This window comes from Anopheles darlingi, chromosome 2 (genome assembly GCF_943734745.1).
Source record: "Anopheles darlingi chromosome 2, idAnoDarlMG_H_01, whole genome shotgun sequence".
In the NCBI taxonomy this organism is placed as follows: domain Eukaryota; kingdom Metazoa; phylum Arthropoda; class Insecta; order Diptera; family Culicidae; genus Anopheles; species Anopheles darlingi.
This window is the reverse complement of record NC_064874.1, coordinates 53,414,901-53,435,431: the sequence shown is the minus strand read 5'-3', so window position 1 is coordinate 53,435,431 and position 20,531 is coordinate 53,414,901. Positions and strand designations below refer to the sequence as shown.

Sequence of the window (20,531 nt, the reverse complement as noted above, 5' to 3'; positions counted from 1 at the left end):
TATACCATTTCACTTTGGTACGAAATAGCCCAGATACGTTGCATTGCGAGATTTGCGGTTGATTGGTCACAGTGAAACTATCGACAAACGATTGATCGATTGAAATTTAAAAAGAGAAAACCAGAGCGCAAGCGGAGACATTTGAAATATGTTCAACATTCTATAATATCTAGTGGTTTACATTTGCATTACTCAATTTTAAGCTAGATAATTTCTAACGCGTTTTACGTTGATTTGGGCTTGAGTCATTATTCTCGTTGTATTTAATTTAAAAACTATTTAGAAACAAACAGAACATTGTAGATAGTAATCAAACTATAAATTTTTACTTTTTAAATGTTTCCCTTCCGCAAGTCTTGTAATGTGCGCTAGGAATTTTTAGATGGATGTTCAAGCAAGCATGTTTAAAGACCCTGCTACACGGAGCGTAATCTCTAGCAGCTTTTAAGCTGTTTGCATTCCTTATCACGGGCACGTACACATATCGCAGCGTAAACGTTTCGGTATTAATTTGTAAATTTAGGCGTATTAATTTGTAACGCATATTGTGTGTGGCAGCCTTTAGCGGGGCAATCTATTTATCGTTTTTCATTCCGCTTATCGCTTTTACTTCACTCTTCGATTTATCTTTCTTCTGTCTTTTTCTTCTTCTTTCGTTCGAAGTTCTTCGCAAACGCTGTAAAAGTGGGTGTATTTTGTCCTTTTTGAGCGATTTCATGATAAAAATCCAAGTGATAAGAACAAATAATACCATTTTCAAACACTCACAAATTCAGAAAACTGCAACCAACCACAGCGCGAAACGGTTCACAAAAACGTGCAGCAGCACGCCGAAAAGAAGATTCTAGATTCGTTTTACAGGCGCTGGATTTGTTGATATCGAGAGTTGCTCAAAAGTACTGAAATCTGTGGTTAAGATCCGGTCTAAAAGGAACAAACTGATTGCACACAATCGATAGAAAATCGACACATTTTTCCGGATATTTTCTTCCGTATCCGTGCAGAAAAATTATAGACGAATATAGAAATTCCCTACACACAGAAAATTTTGACATGTGCACTTAGTCGGACCCCACATAGCAGAGAGTAGCTTGCAAAGATCCAGGAATCTGGAATTCAAACAATGTTGTGGTAAATCTTCACTCGAAGTAGAAAACTTCAGAATTGTACTCTGCAGGAACCATTTATCCGAAGATCACAGACATCGGTGGCCGTATCCCGGGTGTCTCAAGGAAACCAACGGAACCTGCAAGTTTTAAAGTTCGTGAAAATCATGCAAAATGCAAGATTCTGTTTTCTTAACGAATTCTCCTTCCAGTCATCATCACGTTACGGGTATTTTTAGTTAACTAAAAATACCCGTAAAAATACGGACGTGCAACTGAGAAGGTGCAATATTTTTTATCCCTTTGTTAACAAAGGGATAAAAAATATTGCACCTTCTCAGTTGCACGTCCGTTTCCGTGCAGTAAGTATCTTTAATCGGATAGGTTTGCTCGTGCAAGTAAATGCAAGAATGGAACAAAAAATTATCAACTTAATAGCAAACCTTTTTTGTTTACCATCGGAATAATCTGAAAGGTAAACAAAAGTAAAAAATGCTATTCCGAGAATGATGTGCTAGTATTCCGAGCAAGAATTCAGGTGAATGTTGTTAAATGTTGTTTACATGCTGTTAATATTTAAAACTTATTTTGCCTAAGTTTTTGAGTATCTTTTTTATATTTTGTATTTCATCAGTCATTCTTCAATTTTTAATTATTCTATGATCCATGTATAAATCGTGTAAATCGAGGCTTTTATTGTACCGTACCCCTGCGTGATCAGGTATCTTTAACTGATTTGCATCATCGTTATTAAATATTGGACAACATGAATGGATTGTCTTTGCGCATTTCCTGCGTTAGAGCTAGCGAGAATGTGAAGAAGAATTCTGAACTTCGAATGGACCTTTTCCAAGTGCCTTCTACATTATTGAATGCAGGTATGTTTTTTAATGTAAGTTGTGGCTTGGATAATGTCATATTTCTGATACATTTTCAGACAATCCTTACCTCGAGCGGATAAACGCATCGGAAACAATTGATGATCAAATCAAAGTGCTGAGGGAGGTTCGTACTTGCTTCATATATTTCTATGCTATCTAATTGTAATAATGTTGCCCTTCGGCCGCATGAAGTATTCTTTGTTCGTGGTTGGACTAGAGGACTCGTTAAAAAAGCATGTTCAAACGATGGCCGATCTTTTGATGGAAGCTCCGCTGAAACACGCTGTGCGGAACACGATAGCTCGATCGCTAAGTAACCTTAATATTAGTCGAGATATTGTCGTGTCCTGCATTGCCAACAGTATCAAGGCCAGGATAGAACTAGATTCCGCTTGCAATAGCACGCCAGCAAGACGCAATTCTACGATATGCAACATTGGAGGTTGTTTCGAAAACTTCAAAGCAGGATGCGAAGCCGTACGACTTAGCCTACAGCATCTATTTCAATTTCTTAACAAGTCCATTTTAATATATCTGGAAAGGATAAAGTAAGCAAGCACAGCTTTTCTGTCTTTCTGTTGCCCAGTGCAGGTTTTTAATTAAAATGTGTTTGTCATTATTTTCAGCGAACAAAAATCACCCTCTGATAAAAGTGAGCAATGCCTCTTTATACATTCAGCCATTAGAATTGTCATAACCTGCTTTCAACAGTTTCCGGATCAACTAAAAGTGACATATGAGAGTGAAAAAAATATTGAAAAGATTGTGCTGATAAGTTGGGATTTGTTGGAGAACCCAGAGATTCCAATGGACACCAAAACCAACTGTGGTATTCTGATAGCAATGAATGCCAATCTAGAGCAACGTTTTTTGCGACATGCAAAACGTGCGTTCTCCGAAGATTGCTCTGCGAAACAAATGTGTCTTGTGAATGGTATCATTTGTACAATCGAAAGTGAACATTTTGTTCCTCCAGAATGGAAGGGCATACAAATTATTCACGAAGCAGCAACAATCCTTAAAATAATATCGGAGGAAAACTCGGTTGAAGTCAGCATAGTTCTCGGTACGACTCGTGGTTTCTTCCAAATGACGAAGAAAATGCTTGGATTAAAATTAGAAGGCTATCAAAAAAACGAGCGCAAAGAGCTAATCGACATTCTTGCTATTAATCTGCGATATTCGCTTTCCCATTTGGATCACTACGTCGACAGCATTCGCCACATATCCCGAGATCTGCTTAAATGTACAATTCAGCTCGGCACGCATCTAGACAACACTTTGAATGGAATAATCTATGACTACATTCGCAATGCCGCTATAAACATTAATACAAAATGTGTGCTGATAGGTGCAATATCCTCAATCCTGAAAGCAAAAGAAGTGCTAAAAGCTATTCCTGACGTGCCAGAGTTTTTACTGCGATCCCTCACAAGAAAAGATCAAGCGAATACAAATCTGCACATTAACAATTGTTATGAAGCACTAATGATGTCATACCCCTTCGAAGACAACAAGCAAGATTGGTTTGATCGATGGATTCATCCTTTACTGAAACAAACGATAGAATGTTGTGATAACGGTGTTAGAGGAGTTATTGGGTTTCAACAGATTGCAGATTTGGATAGTGTTTACCGCGAATGTGTCATGGAAGGAAATGACATAAAAGAAACTTTACATGATCTTATCCGTAAAGCGATTCGTACATATCCCGAAACAGCGATACGCATGATCGACTGTAAAATTAACATCAGTTTTGGACTAATACTGTCATCATTGGGCATTGCTAGGAAAAGTGGTCTATTCGATACCATACAATCAACGCAAGAGATGTGGAAAAGTTTGTTGTCATACGATGATATACGGCAGGCCATGATCTCTGGAGATGATTCTACACGCATGTCCGCTCTTTATCTGATCACAGAATGTCACAAAAGCACGGAAATATTTACCCAGCAGGATCTGCGGTGCATAATGTTCTTTCTTGAGTACAACATCAACGTGCAAGCTGCATCGTTGCGCCAAAAAATAACATCTTGTATGAAAAGTGCGCTCAATCGATTACGATCAGGATTTTTGAGTATCATAAAAAAATCAGATATTGATGGCAGAAGTCATTATTATTACGATTTTGTTAAACGTTTGCACGAGTTCTGCATTGATAATCAGTTCTCCGGTGCAAACTATAGCCGCAGGGTTATTTCGTTTCATATTCTGTTGCAGCTGCTACAAATTTCAACTTATATTTTCTATGATGACGAAAGCACTAATATGTGGAATGAGCAGCAAGTGGGCCTGTTGCTTGCAGCGCTAAATGATAGTTACGAATCAAACAAACATTATTCCCTCAAGGTTCTGGCTTATTGCCCAAAGCAGTTGATCGCACGATTCAATAATCAACTCAATTTCGACGTCGCCCAAAAGCTTATGATCAGTCCACGACCGAACGACACGTTATCAGCAGCATATTATTTAGAATATTTATGCTTTGTGAACAATACAATCGACGGTCCAATGTTAGAATCTGCTGTACACACTTGTGGAAAGTTTTCTAAAGCGTTTCAATGTTTTCTGTGGTGTGAAGAAATTTTGATGCAAGGCGTGCGTTTAGCTAACATTTCACTTTTGAGAGCGTCAAGAGAAAACCCCATGTTTGGAGCACTAGCATGTATACGTCATCTACTTAGCAAGCTTGACTTCAAAGAAATCTCCCGCGAGGAGTACTGGCGTGCATCAATAACAAGACTTATAACAACTTGTGATAGCATAACCAAAATCGTTTCAGTAGTGACAAATAATTCGACTCCCGAAGGAACCTACTTGGAAGAGTTCGAAGAGACGAAAATGAAGATCGAAGACGACTGTTCCGATGTCGAAATGAAAAATGTAGATGAAGTGTCAGACAATGAATCTATCAACATATGCATAGATACAAAGAACGAATCATCTAAAACGGTTGTAACGCCGCAAATGATATTGCTTTGTTCGTGGCGAACTATTAAAGAAGTTTCTCTTATTTTGGGCGATATTGCGTCACGTTCACCAGTTCAAAATGACATAGAAGATGGAGGGGTGGTTGGCACGAACGCGGGTTTAATAACATGCCAGCAGATCTTATGTATAGGCAATCAATTCATTGAGCTCTTGTCGGAAACGAAGCATCGGGGTGCATTCGAACAGGCGTATGTGGGATTTTCGAAAATTTGCCTGCGCCTATGGGGCTCTCCACATGCCGAGCTTCACCAGCTACCTATGCATTGGATAAAGCAACTTTTAAATGCAATAACTAACAGTAACGGTCGAGGCGAAGAGTGCATCGGTTGTGAATTCAGCGAGATAAGCGTTAAAAAACTATGCATTACAAGGCGCAGTGCAGGAATTCCATACATAATACAGGCGCTGATTACCTCTGAATTACAAGTCAATACGACCAAAGGATTACAGTTTTGCATGAAGACATTGTTAGAATTGTGCTATTCTATCAAGAGTAGCAGCCAAACGCGGACTCATTCGTTAAATATTCTACGTTCCCTTTTCCGTTCCACTGACCTTGGAGAAACGGTAGGTGAATTCATTTCGGAAGGCATCATGTGTGCTATCAATGGTTATGAAGCGGAGTCATGGTCGGTAAGTAGCCAGTCAACTGAGATATCTATTTAAAATATAGATAACATTCAATACTTCCGAAAATTATACGAATCCACAGGAACGGAATTCATCTACCCTGTTGTTTTCTGCTCTCATGATACGTGTATTTGGAGTGCAGCGAAGTAAGGATTCGAATAATTTGAATATTCGAAATAAGATGACTGGTCGAATCTTTTTCTTAAGGTTATTCATATATAGCAGACAAAAGAATCTTAGGCCTAGTATTTCAAATGTATATTTTGTTTACAGATATCCAGTATTATATGACTTCTTTGTATTTGAACTAGAAAAGGCTAGCAAAATTGTTATCCAAGGAAGAAGAAGCAAAAAATTGCATCCTTTACTGCTGCTGCTTAGTCGACTGTATCCATCGGCTTTGGAGGGTAGCGAATCAAACTTAAAGGTAACGTTTCATATACATCATAAAAGGGATTTAAAAATGTTTATTCAAAAGGAATTCAAATGACCTTTTTTTCTATCAGCTCTCCCGTTTTGTCCCGCTCGTTTCAATTTGTTCTGGATGTGCTGAACTCCAGACACGATACTTGGCAGCACAAATCATTTCTATAATTGTATCACCGGATTTAGTTTTCGATAGAATTTGCTTACTGCTAGAAAGCCTCAACCGATCAAACAATCGTAATATCAATCCAAATTCACTGCACGGAGCATTGCTACAAATATTGCAGCTCGTCAAAACTAAAAATCCCAGCCTAGTTGCTGCTGCTACATCCAGTGGACATTTAAATAATTGGATCGAACTATACACTGCCGTTTCCAATTACTTATTCGAAGTAACGCCTAATTTCATCATCTACAGCACCATATTAGACATACTGCTCGAAATATTAGCTAGGTATGCATTAGTTGCTGTTTTGTTATTGTTCTCAGCAAAATAATTTTTTTTTCATTCTAGGTGTCAACAAGTTATCATTGTGGAAGACGATCAGTTCCTAGATGATCTAAGCAATATCGTTGATTATCTTTTAAATTTATCCAACCATCGTCAGTTCTATGGAGATCCATTGGTGCAACATAGAATAGTACTACTGAGAACGTTTATGTTTCTATACAGCGACGAGGAATCCGTCAATCGAATTCATGATTGTTTCTTGTTTCATATTTCACCTAACGGGGAGACGAAACGACCTCTGGAGTACGTGGAAGCCATGCTTAACAACGTGCTGCTTGTCTTAGATATTGATCATATCGAAGCTAACTGTGAAGATTATGACATAAACCCAGAAGAAGTTTTTTACTTTCGCAATATCTGCTGCTTAAAACCTGCTAGGCTGCGCAGGCTAAGAACAGAACTCTTACGTTCACAAACATTCCATCAATCTTTGAATCAACTTATCACTTATTCAAATCAATCTCGTCAACAATTTTTCTCCATCAGAGTGAAAGCATACCTTGTACTAAGCTACAGTTTAACAGCAGTCGAAAGAATATTACTAGGAGGAAAAATAAGATGTGAAACTGTAAATGCACTATATAACATGGCCACTAACGAGCCACATCTGTTACGTAGTACTATATTTCGGTGTTTAAAGCAAATTTTGCTTCGAGAGTGCAATGCTTTGAACAATTTTAAATTAAATGTAGATTTTTTACCGACATTAGCAGCGCCTTTTCAAATCAAAAATGCTAGGTAATTATTGCATTGTTTACTATATGGGTGGCAGAATCTAATCTTATATGTGATCTCATCCTTTTTACAGATTGACGGCTGTTGAGTGTTTGCATATTGTTGGTAAAAAAATTTTCGAAGGAAAATTGATCAGTCAATACATTTGTTTTAGTTGTGCTACTCTGTCGTTGCTGAATGATGATGATTCTTTAATCCGTGCCAAAACATCGCGTGTAGTAAGCCAGTTGCAAGAAGCGATTCAAAAGGTGAAGCAAAGTAAGTGTATTTTATAGATTTTCGTCCATCAATAATATTTCATGTTCATACAAGTCGAATATAAATATTGCAGATCCAAAGGTTGCGACGTACACAGAAAAAGCATACTTAAGGCTGCTTACTAACACATTAGCTCTCCACAAGTTTACTTTGAATCAGATTATAGCAACCGTCGTAGCTGTGCTAATAATGATGGAACAAAAAAACACAGATCCTGTAAATAGTGACGAAGTAACTGATGTATGTTTAATATCTTTTGTTGCCCTACAAAACGCCTATTTTTATTTTTTTCTCTTCGTAGGTTAAAATATTCGACAAAAATGAGATAAACATTTATGGTGAATACGAATTGATGCGAGAATATTGTTTTTCTGAAGTACGATATTTGATTTCCCAAAGTGTCGGCTATGACCTCGACAGCAACATTGAAAACATACAGAGTCTGGTTGAAAAACATCTTCCGCAAGCAACATGTATTAGAAATTTACTGTTAACTTCTGCAAAGCAATCATCGAAGCTTACTGATATTTACTTGTAAAAACACATGTAACAAGTATATGGACATTAAATAAGACGAATTAAAAAATGTAGAAGTATAATATGCATTGGTTATTTTGCGATTCCATGGAATCGCCATGAAAATAAAAACAATTGAAATCAACGATGGTTAAAAAAAACAAGGCATAGATAAATCATTGAATCATTGGTTCATTGAATCAGTTTGTTCAACACACTTTTGGTTTGCTGGAAACATGTTCCTTCAATACTGAATTTATACCAACGAGTTCGAAGATGCTGGTAACGAAAAACCCTATTCATTTGCACATGCGCCAATTTCGTAATACCACATATTGCAGCAGTGGTGTCTGAAGATGGAAGGTCGTGGCAAATCGTACAGTCCGGATAAATCGATATGAGCGAATAATGCTCTTCATTTGAACGCTGCTGCTACTTTTAACCCGTTTCGACCGCGATAAATTGCTTTTCGACACACCCTATCCTAAAATAAGATCTAGAATGGCTTGTTTGTGAAAATAGTGCGAAATTGAAACATTTTTTGTTATGCTCTCGATTACATATTGCAAATAATTCATGCATTTTCCAGTGAATTTGAAACCATTATGTTAGCATGCCAAGTTGTCAAGAAAGCAATCGTGCTAAAGATATATAGATAAAACTGTGGTTTGTAGTGTCATGTTCTTTCGAAAAGTAGATTCGTGATATAGGACGATTCTGACCGAAAAGTAGCCGATCAGCACACACTTTTTGCTAAGTTTGGTCAGAGCTGATGTTTTTTATTTGTTCTCTACAAATCATTGGGCATTTGAAACTTCTGCAACGCAAGTTACGTGAACTAACAGAAAAAAACTACTGGTTTTTCAGTTAAACGAAATAAATTCGATCGAATAATAAACGAATATCGAATAAACATGCATTAATGTATTGATGTACAATAGTTGCCAAGCCTAATAAAAATAAAATACAAAAACAATGAAAATAAAGCATAAAGGCATAAGTGAAATGTGTATTAAAAGTCAAGTGGTAGATCACGATTCAAACGTATTTGAAAAGCATCCACACTAGTGCATTTACCAAGGATTAGTGTATGTTTAGTAAGGGCTATTTAATGTTTTAAATGTAAATGGCTTATATTATATCAACGATGCATGGATCAATATTCTATTCGTTGCATCATCGGCACTCACATATTTTCTTATACCTGCATTCTAAATTCGATACTACAATGCGGTACACTATTTTTTCCCTGAGACTAGGTCTGTTAACCCATCTTACATTATTTCTTCGCCTATTCTATTTTCATCATGATTGACGGTTCCGAAAACAGATTCTATAAACAATGAACGCAATATCATTCACCTTATCACGCAAGCAAAAACAGCTCGGCCCGGCACCATTCGCTTCGATGGAAGATGCTACTGCAGAAGAAAAAGCACAGGTAGGTTTGCAATGGTAGCATATCTTTACTTATTATGTCATTTGGTATCTTACGAATAATAAAAACACTTTAAAGGCATTACAATTTATCTGATAACTGATAATATAACTGATAACATAACTGATTTATCTGTGTTCTGTTATGCCCTCACGCCCGCTTTTTCGTTGTCTAATTGTCACTCGTCTACGTTTTGAGGGAATAAATAGGAACCCATTGAATGTTGGTAAAAATACAAAATGTTTTGTCAATTCTATCCATTTCAGATAGAGCATCAGAGCAATCATGAGACATATCACTCGTCAAATGACAAGTATGCATGTGATTTTCGTCGAACATCACTTACCAAATCCTTAGAGTATCCCTCGGCGTTGGCACCAGCAACTCCTCGCATCGATATTAGTAGAGCCTCTTCTCACTCTTCTCATCACGACAGTAGAGACAGCAGTCCTGAAAATGTTTTCGAACAGGTACGACTTAATGAGTGTTGTATTTGTTTTATTCACATTTAGTTCGCAAATGCTTATTCTTTCAAGAAAATTGTGTTGAATTTACGGATAAATCGAAACAAAACTAGGAGTTTGAAAAATCGTTCTTCATACATGACAAAAAAACTCGATCGGGCTACCTGAATGAACTTATGAACAAAAGAAGAGGAAAGAAGAAAAGAAAAGTTTTAGTTTGGTATGAAATTTGTGCAAAAATAAGATTGATTTGTGTTTTACAAATATCTATAAAAATGAGCTTTTTTGATGCAAAACGTTAGCATTTCTAGCATTGTTAGCATTGTTGAAACACCAATCATCCGTATGCCAAAATATATGCAACCGGGTGTTTTATTGTTATTGTACCCGAAATTGTTCTGGCAACGGGTCTGTTAACGTTAATGTTAACGGTAGCTGCATTTACCATCTGTCAATGGGAGTTTTGTGTGTTTTATTATAATTTGCTTTTTAATATTTGTAAACCAATGAGTGTGGCGATTTAAAATGTTACTGTTGTTTTGTATAATGTTATTTTTGTAGGTTGGTACAGGCACCCTTCAAGATTCGGGCGGACTTGGCTTTCGTGAAGAAGATACACTGGATCTACGAAATTCCACCGAAGAGCTACAATTTATGGAATCGGAAGAAGGAACAAGCGAAAAAGAAAAACCGAATACGCAAGTAAGTCCACTAAGTAGTCGTTTTGAAACTGAAATAATATATTGGCAGCTATGACAAAGGAATTTGAATGTATTATTTGTGTTTATAATATTTAAAATTGTTTCACAATTTGGTCCAAATCCTTTCAGTTCATGTATTGTCCTTCGGCAGTACAACGAGCCTCGCCAATCATTTGGAAGCTGGATGACCCACCTACAACGCTGCTCGGTCAATTGCAGCATCAGCAACAACTTCTTAATCGTAAAGATTCCGTTAGTTCGGAGGTAGTTGCCTTTCTATCCATCTCTGGCCGAACAAGTCGTCTTTCTAGTGTAGGCAGCCAGGGATCGGCCAATAGTAAATTATCGGCCACATCAGCTTTATCAGGAATTTCCAGGTCACCTTCGCCACACAAGATGCTTTTAGAAACATCGTTTTGCGGGTCAAAGCCATCGCAAAACTTTGCCAACGGAAGTAATGCCAATTCGAGCCTTGAACCTGGAACAGAGAAAGTTTTGGAGCAAGTCATACTATCACGTAAGAAAGATCCCACAGTAGCCGTCCTCGCTGAAGGTGTGCAAATGCAACTACCAACGGAAGACTGTATACCACCACTGCAGCCAGCATCAGCTATCGTTGCGAATGTTACTGGATTTGAACAACATTCTAACGGTGGCGAAAGGCACGTTCGTCGCAAATCGGACTGTGGTACCATTACCGCGTGCCTTGATATGATGACACACTTTAAGATGGGTCAGACAAGTCGAAGTGTCGGGAATAAACGCAACATTCCTCCACGAGATTTGAAAAACTCCATCATTGGTGTGATGCCTAGTGGTACGGAATATATTCGAATTAAGCTGAAACCAGACCATTGTTACACCGACAATGGCATAGCAGACAACGAACGTGTCATTGAGAATGCAAAAGAAAACGGAGGTTCTGAAATAGTCATACCCCATCATGGGGTATCTAACATTATTAGATCACCATCACCGGCTAATGTGAGTGTTTCTCGCAAGAATTCATTCTGTTCGTTGTTTAAGTTTAAAGAAACCACCCCCACTGATAAATTACATAACCTTCAGCAGAGTCAACAGACACGAAAAAAGCGTACCTCTTCTACATCAAATGAATCAGGTGCAATTAGCATCGATGCGTCCGCTAACTTAACACCCTCGAAACAAAAATTAGTGTTGAAGATGTTTAGACCGAAACGTGATTCAAAGTCGAAATCACCATCTCCAATGGGTTCAGCTCCTGATCAGTTGGATGGCGAAGGTAGTGTTAATGTTGGCGGAGAATACTCATTATCAAGCAATAAAAATACAACATGTGTCCCTTCCGCAGCAGGTGGATACCGTAGCTGGAGCGGAAAAGCACTCGATGGTCAAAGTATACACATTCCGTTACACACCCCTCCAGAAGAGCGTCGGCCTCATGAAGCATTGCCAAGTTCAGCAGTAAATGCGGTCGCCACATCGTCAGTCGCATTAAATGGTATATCAGTGTCAGCCTCGGTAACATCAATTCTAAAGCACCCTAAACAGAAACAATTAGAACTAAAGCAACCGCGTATTGCTAACATGACGGTTACGATACACGATCGTCCTAGACCGATGCCTCCCCTAAAATGTTATCGCATTGATAATCCCGACGGTAGCATTCTTATACCACTCAAATCACCTGTCGAAGATAAAAATGTCGATTCTCATCATTGGGAAAGTGTTATTGGAGAGCTATCTCAACGCATCGATAAGCAGACAAGTGAGGATCAAGACGAAGCTGTAGATATGATGCTTTCTAGAAATAAAAACTGTAAAAACACTGACATCAGCAGTACGCCTGTTTTGCAGCAGGAATGTGAATTAGAATCCTTAAAATGCAATCAAAAACGGAATGCAAGTTCTATGGTAGCATCACCACCGACGTCGACGCCAGCACCGCTCACTCAACCGCCGCCACCACCACCACTACCGTCATCATCACAACTTACGTCTGCGCTACCAGCATCTTTAAAGCATCAACCAAGAGAAGTGCTCCCTAAACCACAGAAATTGGTTTCTTCCGGAATGGAAATGCTTGGCACTTTACCCCAGCAAGCAGCTGCGGCAGCAAAACAGATGCAACAAAAACAACAGGCCCTTTTCCAGTTTCGAATGAGCTCCGGGAGTCATGATAACATATTTAGTACTAATTTGAATGATTACTCAACGGAGCTGGAACAACACAGCATAGCCGGTTCATTACATAGGACAGATGATTGCCTTAGCGACATCAGTTGCGAACAGCGCGGAAAAGCGTTTGCCGGTAATTGTAGTGATATGCCGAATGAAGCTCTACCAGCTGTTAGTGTAACGTCATCTTCACCTCAACAGGTCTTGAAGCAGGAGAGGGGTGAAAAAAATAGGATGGAGCCACATACTAAATTATGCCAAGGACATACTCATCATAATACAATGACCAACTTCACCGACGTAGCGACCACTGCATCACCAAAAATTTACAAAACTATCGCCATTGTAGCGAATCCTAACATTTACATCAGCCCAAGTGAGGGCACTGGTAATGATTCTACGCACCAGAATTGCAACCAATTACAGCAGCATTCACAGCCCCAAATAAATTATATTCAACCAGTAGAAGAGAACCTTCAAGAACATGACAGCATTTCAACCAATATTAACCCAACGGATCGTGTCATTGGCGAGGACGCGGGAATTGTGTCGTCTGAAAGTGAAAAGGATTCTGAAATGGATTCGGTTTCGACAGCAGATCATCATATACTTCGCCCCAATATACTAGCTATTGAGGACCACGAAAGTGCAGGACTGGTGTTCCAAGAATCTTTTGATGATGAGCTTCCATATATACCGACAACTCTGCCAGAGGAAAGACCGGTCGGTATTAAATTGAAACCGATAAAGGAACGCTCTCAGATAGATATTAGAACCTATCACCCACTCGAACGTCCCCGATCAACCACTCCAATTCATCTTGCATCACTTGAGGCATATTGCGATCGTACAGCTGTGGTAGCGATCATGGACACTGCAATGCTTGCTGGAGAACGCTCGCTTAATTCAACCGTTAACGTTACGGAAAAATTACACATTAGCTTACCGTCAAAAAAAACTGTAGATACAAATGGTGGTAAAAAGATATTTGAACATCGATCATCCCTTGGATCCTTAACAATGCCCCTGTATACACCATCTTCCGCTGTGTTTTTTAACACAACGAAAAGTGTCACTACAGGTATCGTTGGAGGTGAACAATATCGTTCAGGATCAACGACGATGAAGAGTACTGTGGTAGCCGAAGATTCACAAACGTTTACAACGCCACCTCCACTGCCTCCTAGGAAAACATCAGCCTCAAATAGCATGCCAACGGGGCAAAAATGGATCGATGTTGAAGCAATACCGGAGATGCGAAAAGCGCCCAAACGTATCACGGCTATACCCCAGAAACAGCTGCTTCAAAATATTTCGACTTCATTACATTCACGACCTCTAGAAACAGCACAGGATGAACAATTTTACACCTATGTAAACCCAGAGGATTGCAAATGCGAATGTCACGATCATGAGCGAATTATGGTTTCTAATCATTCTCCCGATCAACAGCTAAAGATGAAGGACGAAATTGCGGAGAGCGAGGTGCCATCATTGCAACCATCCTCCTCCTAATAAACTTCCCACCTGCGTTGCACATTTGCGATGAAAAACTATAAAATAATCACAGACCCATCGCCAGTTGAATATATATAATATATACTCTTAAAATATTACATTGCATATATCTAAAGGAAACGTTCCAAGCTTGAATGTTAATCTGCGTAGTCACTTTGAAGTTTGATATAGCGTTTGGTGAATGTCAGTAAATTAAATACGTGAAATAAACTCAATATGAATAACTGAATGAGCACACAGGATAAAGATTCACACTACGAACTACTTTCTTCTTCGCGAATAATACGTACAGCACAACAAAATCGACAAACAAGCTTTCGAAGACAGGTCGAAAAAAAAACAAAAAAAAACCAAAAAATATTTAAGCAACATATTCTAACCACTCTGACTTTCTTTAGTAGATAGACATGAAATTGTAATCGAAATTTCACGAAAAAGTTGACATGTATCAAATTCTTAGAGATTTGAGGGAGCGTACAAAGGATAGAATATAATCTTCTTAAAACTTTGCTCATCAATGGCTATAGGTTTTCACGGTAGTAAGTAACATCTGTTCGATGCTTACCAGCTTGATTTTTTGTAATGACTTAGTGAAAAAGTATAGAAGAATAAATAAACACAATAAACACATATTTAAAAGCTTTGCATGGATTGGTAAAAGAACTAAAATAGTATTGTTCGGAGTAGAAATGATCCATGACAAGAGGTATCTTGCAACCCCTCCCCCCTTCCCCCTCCCACCAACGTACCACTCACCACCAAAGAGCGTTTTCACTTGTCTAACGTACGATTCTTATTGCTAATCACATCACTTACGCGCAATAGCACTTTAATTTCTTACCGGATTGTATAGCCTGCAAATATAAGAAACATCTTAAAATAAGCGAAAAACATGTATATTTTTGTAAAACTTACCGAGACCACGATCACCACGCTCCGGCCATCTTAAATGCCGAACTGAACTGTGAATACGAAGGTCTACCGCTGTAATGATAAAAAGCGTTTCCTTATTTACGAGTATTGGTATGCACCGCGTGGATTGCACGGCAAGCCGAATGAAAATGAATTGATGATCGAGTATTGGTATGCACCGCGTGGATTGCGCGGCAAGCCGAATGAAAATGAATTTGATATAACGAAACGCTTGTTATCAGTACAGTTGCATGTATTAGTATGGTACCAAGCCTCTTGGTGCTATATAAATGCCTGTAACTGTACTGATAAAAAGCGTTGCCTTATTTACGAGTATTGGTATGCACCGCGTGAATGCGCGGCAAGCCGAATGAAAATAAATTAGATCATTCATGCGCATGCACCGCGAGATTGGTGCGAGTTTTCCTTGATATTTTCGCATAAAGTAATTACCCTTTCAAAGCAGCCTTATACCATTTTAGGATACTTATTGACGAAAACGAGAATGATGTTCTATTCGAGAAATTATAAGTAAAATTATAAATTTCACATAGACATTTGATCGCCACGATTTTTGAAAACCCTGTGTTAAAATTAGCTTTTTCGAAGCAATGTGCTAGAGAGTTTTATTACTGCCTGCTTGGGAAGCTTTTTACTGCCTCTTTTAAAGCATCAACCAACATAAGTGCCTAAACCACAGAAATTGGCTTGGCACTTTACCCCAGCAAGCAGCTGCGGCAGCAAAACAGATGCAACAAAAACAACAGGCCCTTCTCCAGTTTCGAATGAGCTCCGGGAGTCATGATAACATATTTAGTACTAATTTGAATGATTACTCAACGGAGCTGGAACAACACAGCATAGCCGGTTCATTACATAGGACAGATGATTGCCTTAGCGACATCAGTTGCGAACAGCGCGGAAAAGCGTTTGCCGGTAATTGTAGTGATATGCCGAATGAAGCTCTACCAGCTGTTAGTGTAACGTCATCTTCACCTCAACAGGTCTTGAAGCAGGAGAGGGGTGAAAAAAATAGGATGGAGCCACATACTAAATTATGCCAAGGACATACTCATCATAATACAATGACCAACTTCACCGACGTAGCGACCACTGCATCACCAAAAATTTACAAAACTATCGCCATTGTAGCGAATCCTAACATTTACATCAGCCCAAGTGAGGGCACTGGTAATGATTCTACGCACCAGAATTGCAACCAATTACAGCAGCATTCACAGCCCCAAATAAATTATATTCAACCAGTAGAAGAGAACCTTCAAGAACATGACAGCATTTTAACCAATATTAACCCAACGGATCGTGTCATTGGCGAGGACGCGGGAATTGTGTCGTCTGAAAGTGAAAAGGATTCTGAAATGGATTCGGTTTCGACAGCAGATCATCATATACTTCGCCCCAATATTCTAGCTATTGAGGACCACGAAAGTGCAGGACTGGTGTTCCAAGAATCTTTTGATTATGAACTTCCATATATACCGACAACTCTGCCAGAGGAAAGACCGGTCGGTATTAAATTGAAACCGGTAAAGGAACGCTCTCAGATAGATATTAGAACCTATCACCCACTCGAACGTCCCCGATCGACCACTCCAATTCATCTTGCATCACTTGAGGCATATTGCGATCGTACAGCTGTGGTAGCGATCATGGACACTGCAATGCTTGCTGGAGAACGCTCGCTTAATTCAACCGTTAACGTTACGGAAAAATTACACATTAGCTTACCGTCAAAAAAAACTGTAGATACAAATGGTGGTAAAAAGATATTTGAACATCGATCATCCCTTGGATCCTTAACAATGCCCCTGTATACACCATCTTCCGCTGTGTTTTTTAACACAACGAAAAGTGTCACTACAGGTATCGTTGGAGGTGAACAATATCGTTCAGGATCAACGACGATGAAGAGTACTGTGGTAGCCGAAGATTCACAAACGTTTACAACGCCACCTCCACTGCCTCCTAGGAAAACATCAGCCTCAAATAGCATGCCAACGGGGCAAAAATGGATCGATGTTGAAGCAATACCGGAGATGCGAAAAGCGCCCAAACGTATCACGGCTATACCCCAGAAACAGCTGCTTCAAAATATTTCGACTTCATTACATTCACGACCTCTAGAAACAGCACAGGATGAACAATTTTACACCTATGTAAACCCAGAGGATTGCAAATGCGAATGTCACGATCATGAGCGAATTATGGTTTCTAATCATTCTCCCGATCAACAGCTAAAGATGAAGGTCGAAATTGCGGAGAGCGAGGTGCCATCATTGCAACCATCCTCCTCCTAATAAACTTCCCACCTGCCTTGCACACTTGCGATGAAAAACTATAAAATAATCACAGACCCATCGCCAGTTGAATATATACAATATATACTCTTAAAATATTACATTGCATATATCTAAAGGAAACGTTCCAAGCTTGAATGTTAATCTGCGTAGCCACTTTGAAGTTTGATATAGCGTTTGGTGAATGTCAGAAAATTAAATACGTGAAATAAACTCAATATGAATAACTGAATGAGCACACAGGATAAAGATTCACACTACGAACTACTTTCTTCTTCGCGAATAATACGTACAGCACAACAAAATCGACAAACAAGCTTTCGAAGACAGGTCGAAAAAAAAAACAAAAAAAAACCAAAAAATATTTAAGCAACATATTCTAACCACTCTGACTTTCTTTAGTAGATAGACATGAAATTGTAATCGAAATTTCACGAAAAAGTTGACATGTATCAAATTCTTAGAGATTTGAGGGAGCGTACAAAGGATAGAATATAATCTTCTTAAAACTTTGCTCATCAATGGCTATAGGTTTTCACGGTAGTAAGTAACATCTGTTCGATGCTTACCAGCTTGATTTTTTGTAATGACTTAGTGAAAAAGTATAGAAGAATAAATAAACACAATAAACACATATTTAAAAGCTTTGCATGGATTGGTAAAAGAACTAAAATAGTATTGTTCGGAGTAGAAATGATCCATGACAAGAGGTTTCTTGCAACCGCTCCCCCCCTTCCCCCTCCCACCAACGTACCACTCACCACCAAAGAGCGTTTTCACTTGTCTAACGTACGATTCTTATTGCTAATCACATCACTTACGCGCAATAGCACTTTAATTTCTTACCGAATTGTATAGCCTGCAAATATAAGAAACATCTTAAAATAAGCGAAAAACATGTATATTTTTGTAAAACTTACCGAGACCACGATCACCACGCTCCGGCCATCTTAAATGCCGAACTGAACTGTGAATACAAAGGTCTACCGCTGTAATGATAAAAAGCGTTTCCTTATTTACGAGTATTGGTATGCACCGCGTGGATTGCGCGGCAAGCCGAATGAAAATGAATTGATGATCGAGTATTGGTATGCACCGCGTGGATTGCGCGGCAAGCCGAATGAAAATGAATTGATGATCGAGTATTGGTATGCACCGCGTGGATTGCGCGGCAAGCCGAATGAAAATGAATTTGATATAACGAAACGCTTGTTATCAGTACAGTTGCATGTATTAGTATGGTACCAAGCCTCTTGGTGCTATATGAATACCTGTAACTGTACTTATAGCAAGTGTTGCCTTATTTACGAGTATTGGTATGTACCGCGTGAATTGCGCGGCAAGCCGAATGAAAACGAATTTGATCACTCATGCGCATGCACCGCGAGATTGGTGCGATTTTTCCTTGAATTTTTCGCATAAAATTATTACCCTTTCCAAGCAGGCAGTAAAAAACTCTCTTGCACATTGCTTCGAAAAAGCTAATTTTAACACAGGATTTTCAAAAATCGTGGCGATCAAATGTCTATGTGAAATTTTTAATTTTACTTATATTTCTCGAATAGAACATCATTCTCGTTTTCGTCAATTAGTATCCTAAAATGGTATAAGGCTCCTTGGAAAGGGTAATTACTTTATGCGAAAAATTCAAGGAAAAAATCGCACCAGTCTGCACAGATCGATTTTTAACGGGTTTATATCCAATTAATTTATTTATTTTAATTTTTATATTTTCCATAATGCAGACCTTTCGTAAAATTGTTTGCGAAAGTTTTATATAAAAAGAAGCAGAAATGAGCGATACCAGAGTGATCTAATTCATTTTAGTTCGGTTTGCCGGAGAATCCATGCGGTGCATACCAATACTCGTAAATAAGGCAACGCTTTTTATCAGCACAGGTACAGGCATTCATATAGCACCAAGAGGCTTGGTACCATACTAATACATGCAACTGTACTGATAACAAGCGTTTCGTTATATCAAATTCATTTTCATTCGGCTTGCCGCGCAATCCATGCGGTGCATACCAAACTCGATCATCAATTCATTTTCATTCGGCTTGCCGCGCAATCCACGCGGTGCATACCAATACTCGTAAATAAGGCAACACTTGTTATCAGTACAGTTGCATGTATTAGTATGGTACCAAGCCTCTTGGTGCTATATGAATGCCTGTAACTGTACTTATAGCAAGTGTTGCCTTATTTACGAGTATTGGTATGCACCGCGTGGATTGCGCGGCAAGCCGAATGAAAATGAATTTGATATAACGAAACGCTTGTTATCAGTACAGTTGCATGTATTAGTATGGTACCAAGCCTCTTGGTGCTATATGAATGCCTGTAACTGTACTGATAAAAAGCGTTGCCTTATTTACGAGTATTGGTATGCACCGCGTGGATTGCACGGCAAGCCGAATGAAAATGAATTGATGATCGAGTATTGGTATGCACCGCGTGGATTGCGCGGCAAGCCGAATGAAAATGAATTTGATATAACGAAACGCTTGTTATCAGTACAGTTGCATGTATTAGTATGGTACCAAGCCTCTTGGTGCTATATGAATGCCTGTAACTGTACTTATAGCAAGTGTTGCCTTATTTACGAGTATTGGTATGCACCGCGTGGATTGCGCGGCAAGCCGAATGAAAATGAATTTGATATAACGAAACGCTTGTTATCAGTACAGTTGCATGTATTAGTATGGTACCAAGCCTCTTGGTGCTATATGAATGCCTGTAACTGTACTGATAAAAAGCGTTGCCTTATTTACGAGTATTGGTATGCACCGCGTGGATTGCACGGCAAGCCGAATGAAAATGAATTGATGATCGAGTATTGGTATGCACCGCGTGGATTGCGCGGCAAGCCGAATGAAAATGAATTTGATATAACGAAACGCTTGTTATCAGTACAGTTGCATGTATTAGTATGGTACCAAGCCTCTTGGTGCTATATGAATGCC

General features: G+C 38.9%; 3 protein-coding genes across 10 annotated transcripts; all 3 read left to right on the top strand.

The window, feature by feature from the left end:
- Positions 1-662: 662 nt before the first annotated feature.
- On the top strand, positions 663-9,133 carry LOC125952010 (thyroid adenoma-associated protein homolog). 8 transcript variants are annotated; one of them, XM_049681215.1, is made up of 12 exons: positions 663-684; positions 1,828-1,984; positions 2,044-2,111; positions 2,180-2,535; positions 2,614-5,614; positions 5,694-5,818; positions 5,885-6,038; positions 6,118-6,491; positions 6,552-7,286; positions 7,357-7,541; positions 7,615-7,781; positions 7,843-9,133. In XM_049681215.1, the coding sequence occupies exons 2-12, from the start codon at positions 1,873-1,875 to the stop codon at positions 8,077-8,079; spliced, it is 5,514 nt and encodes a 1,837-aa protein (XP_049537172.1). In that variant the 5' UTR covers positions 663-684; positions 1,828-1,872; the 3' UTR covers positions 8,080-9,133. The 8 variants fall into 8 exon arrangements, with proteins under 8 accessions (XP_049537172.1, XP_049537170.1, XP_049537171.1 ...); XM_049681213.1 differs by having other exon boundaries at positions 666-684; positions 1,741-1,984; XM_049681214.1 differs by having other exon boundaries at positions 670-1,131.
- LOC125959323 (uncharacterized) lies at positions 9,017-12,878 on the top strand. The gene is made up of 8 exons (XM_049692142.1): positions 9,017-9,154; positions 9,388-9,498; positions 9,762-9,965; positions 10,521-10,661; positions 10,790-11,644; positions 11,732-11,921; positions 11,991-12,830; positions 12,874-12,878. Exons 2-8 carry the CDS (start codon positions 9,400-9,402, stop codon positions 12,876-12,878), a joined length of 2,334 nt encoding a protein of 777 aa, XP_049548099.1. The 5' UTR covers positions 9,017-9,154; positions 9,388-9,399.
- On the top strand, positions 12,833-14,332 carry LOC125959322 (uncharacterized). The gene is made up of 3 exons (XM_049692141.1): positions 12,833-12,950; positions 13,019-14,191; positions 14,270-14,332. The coding sequence occupies exons 1-3, from the start codon at positions 12,900-12,902 to the stop codon at positions 14,330-14,332; spliced, it is 1,287 nt and encodes a 428-aa protein (XP_049548098.1). The 5' UTR covers positions 12,833-12,899.
- Positions 14,333-20,531: the final 6,199 nt, after the last annotated feature.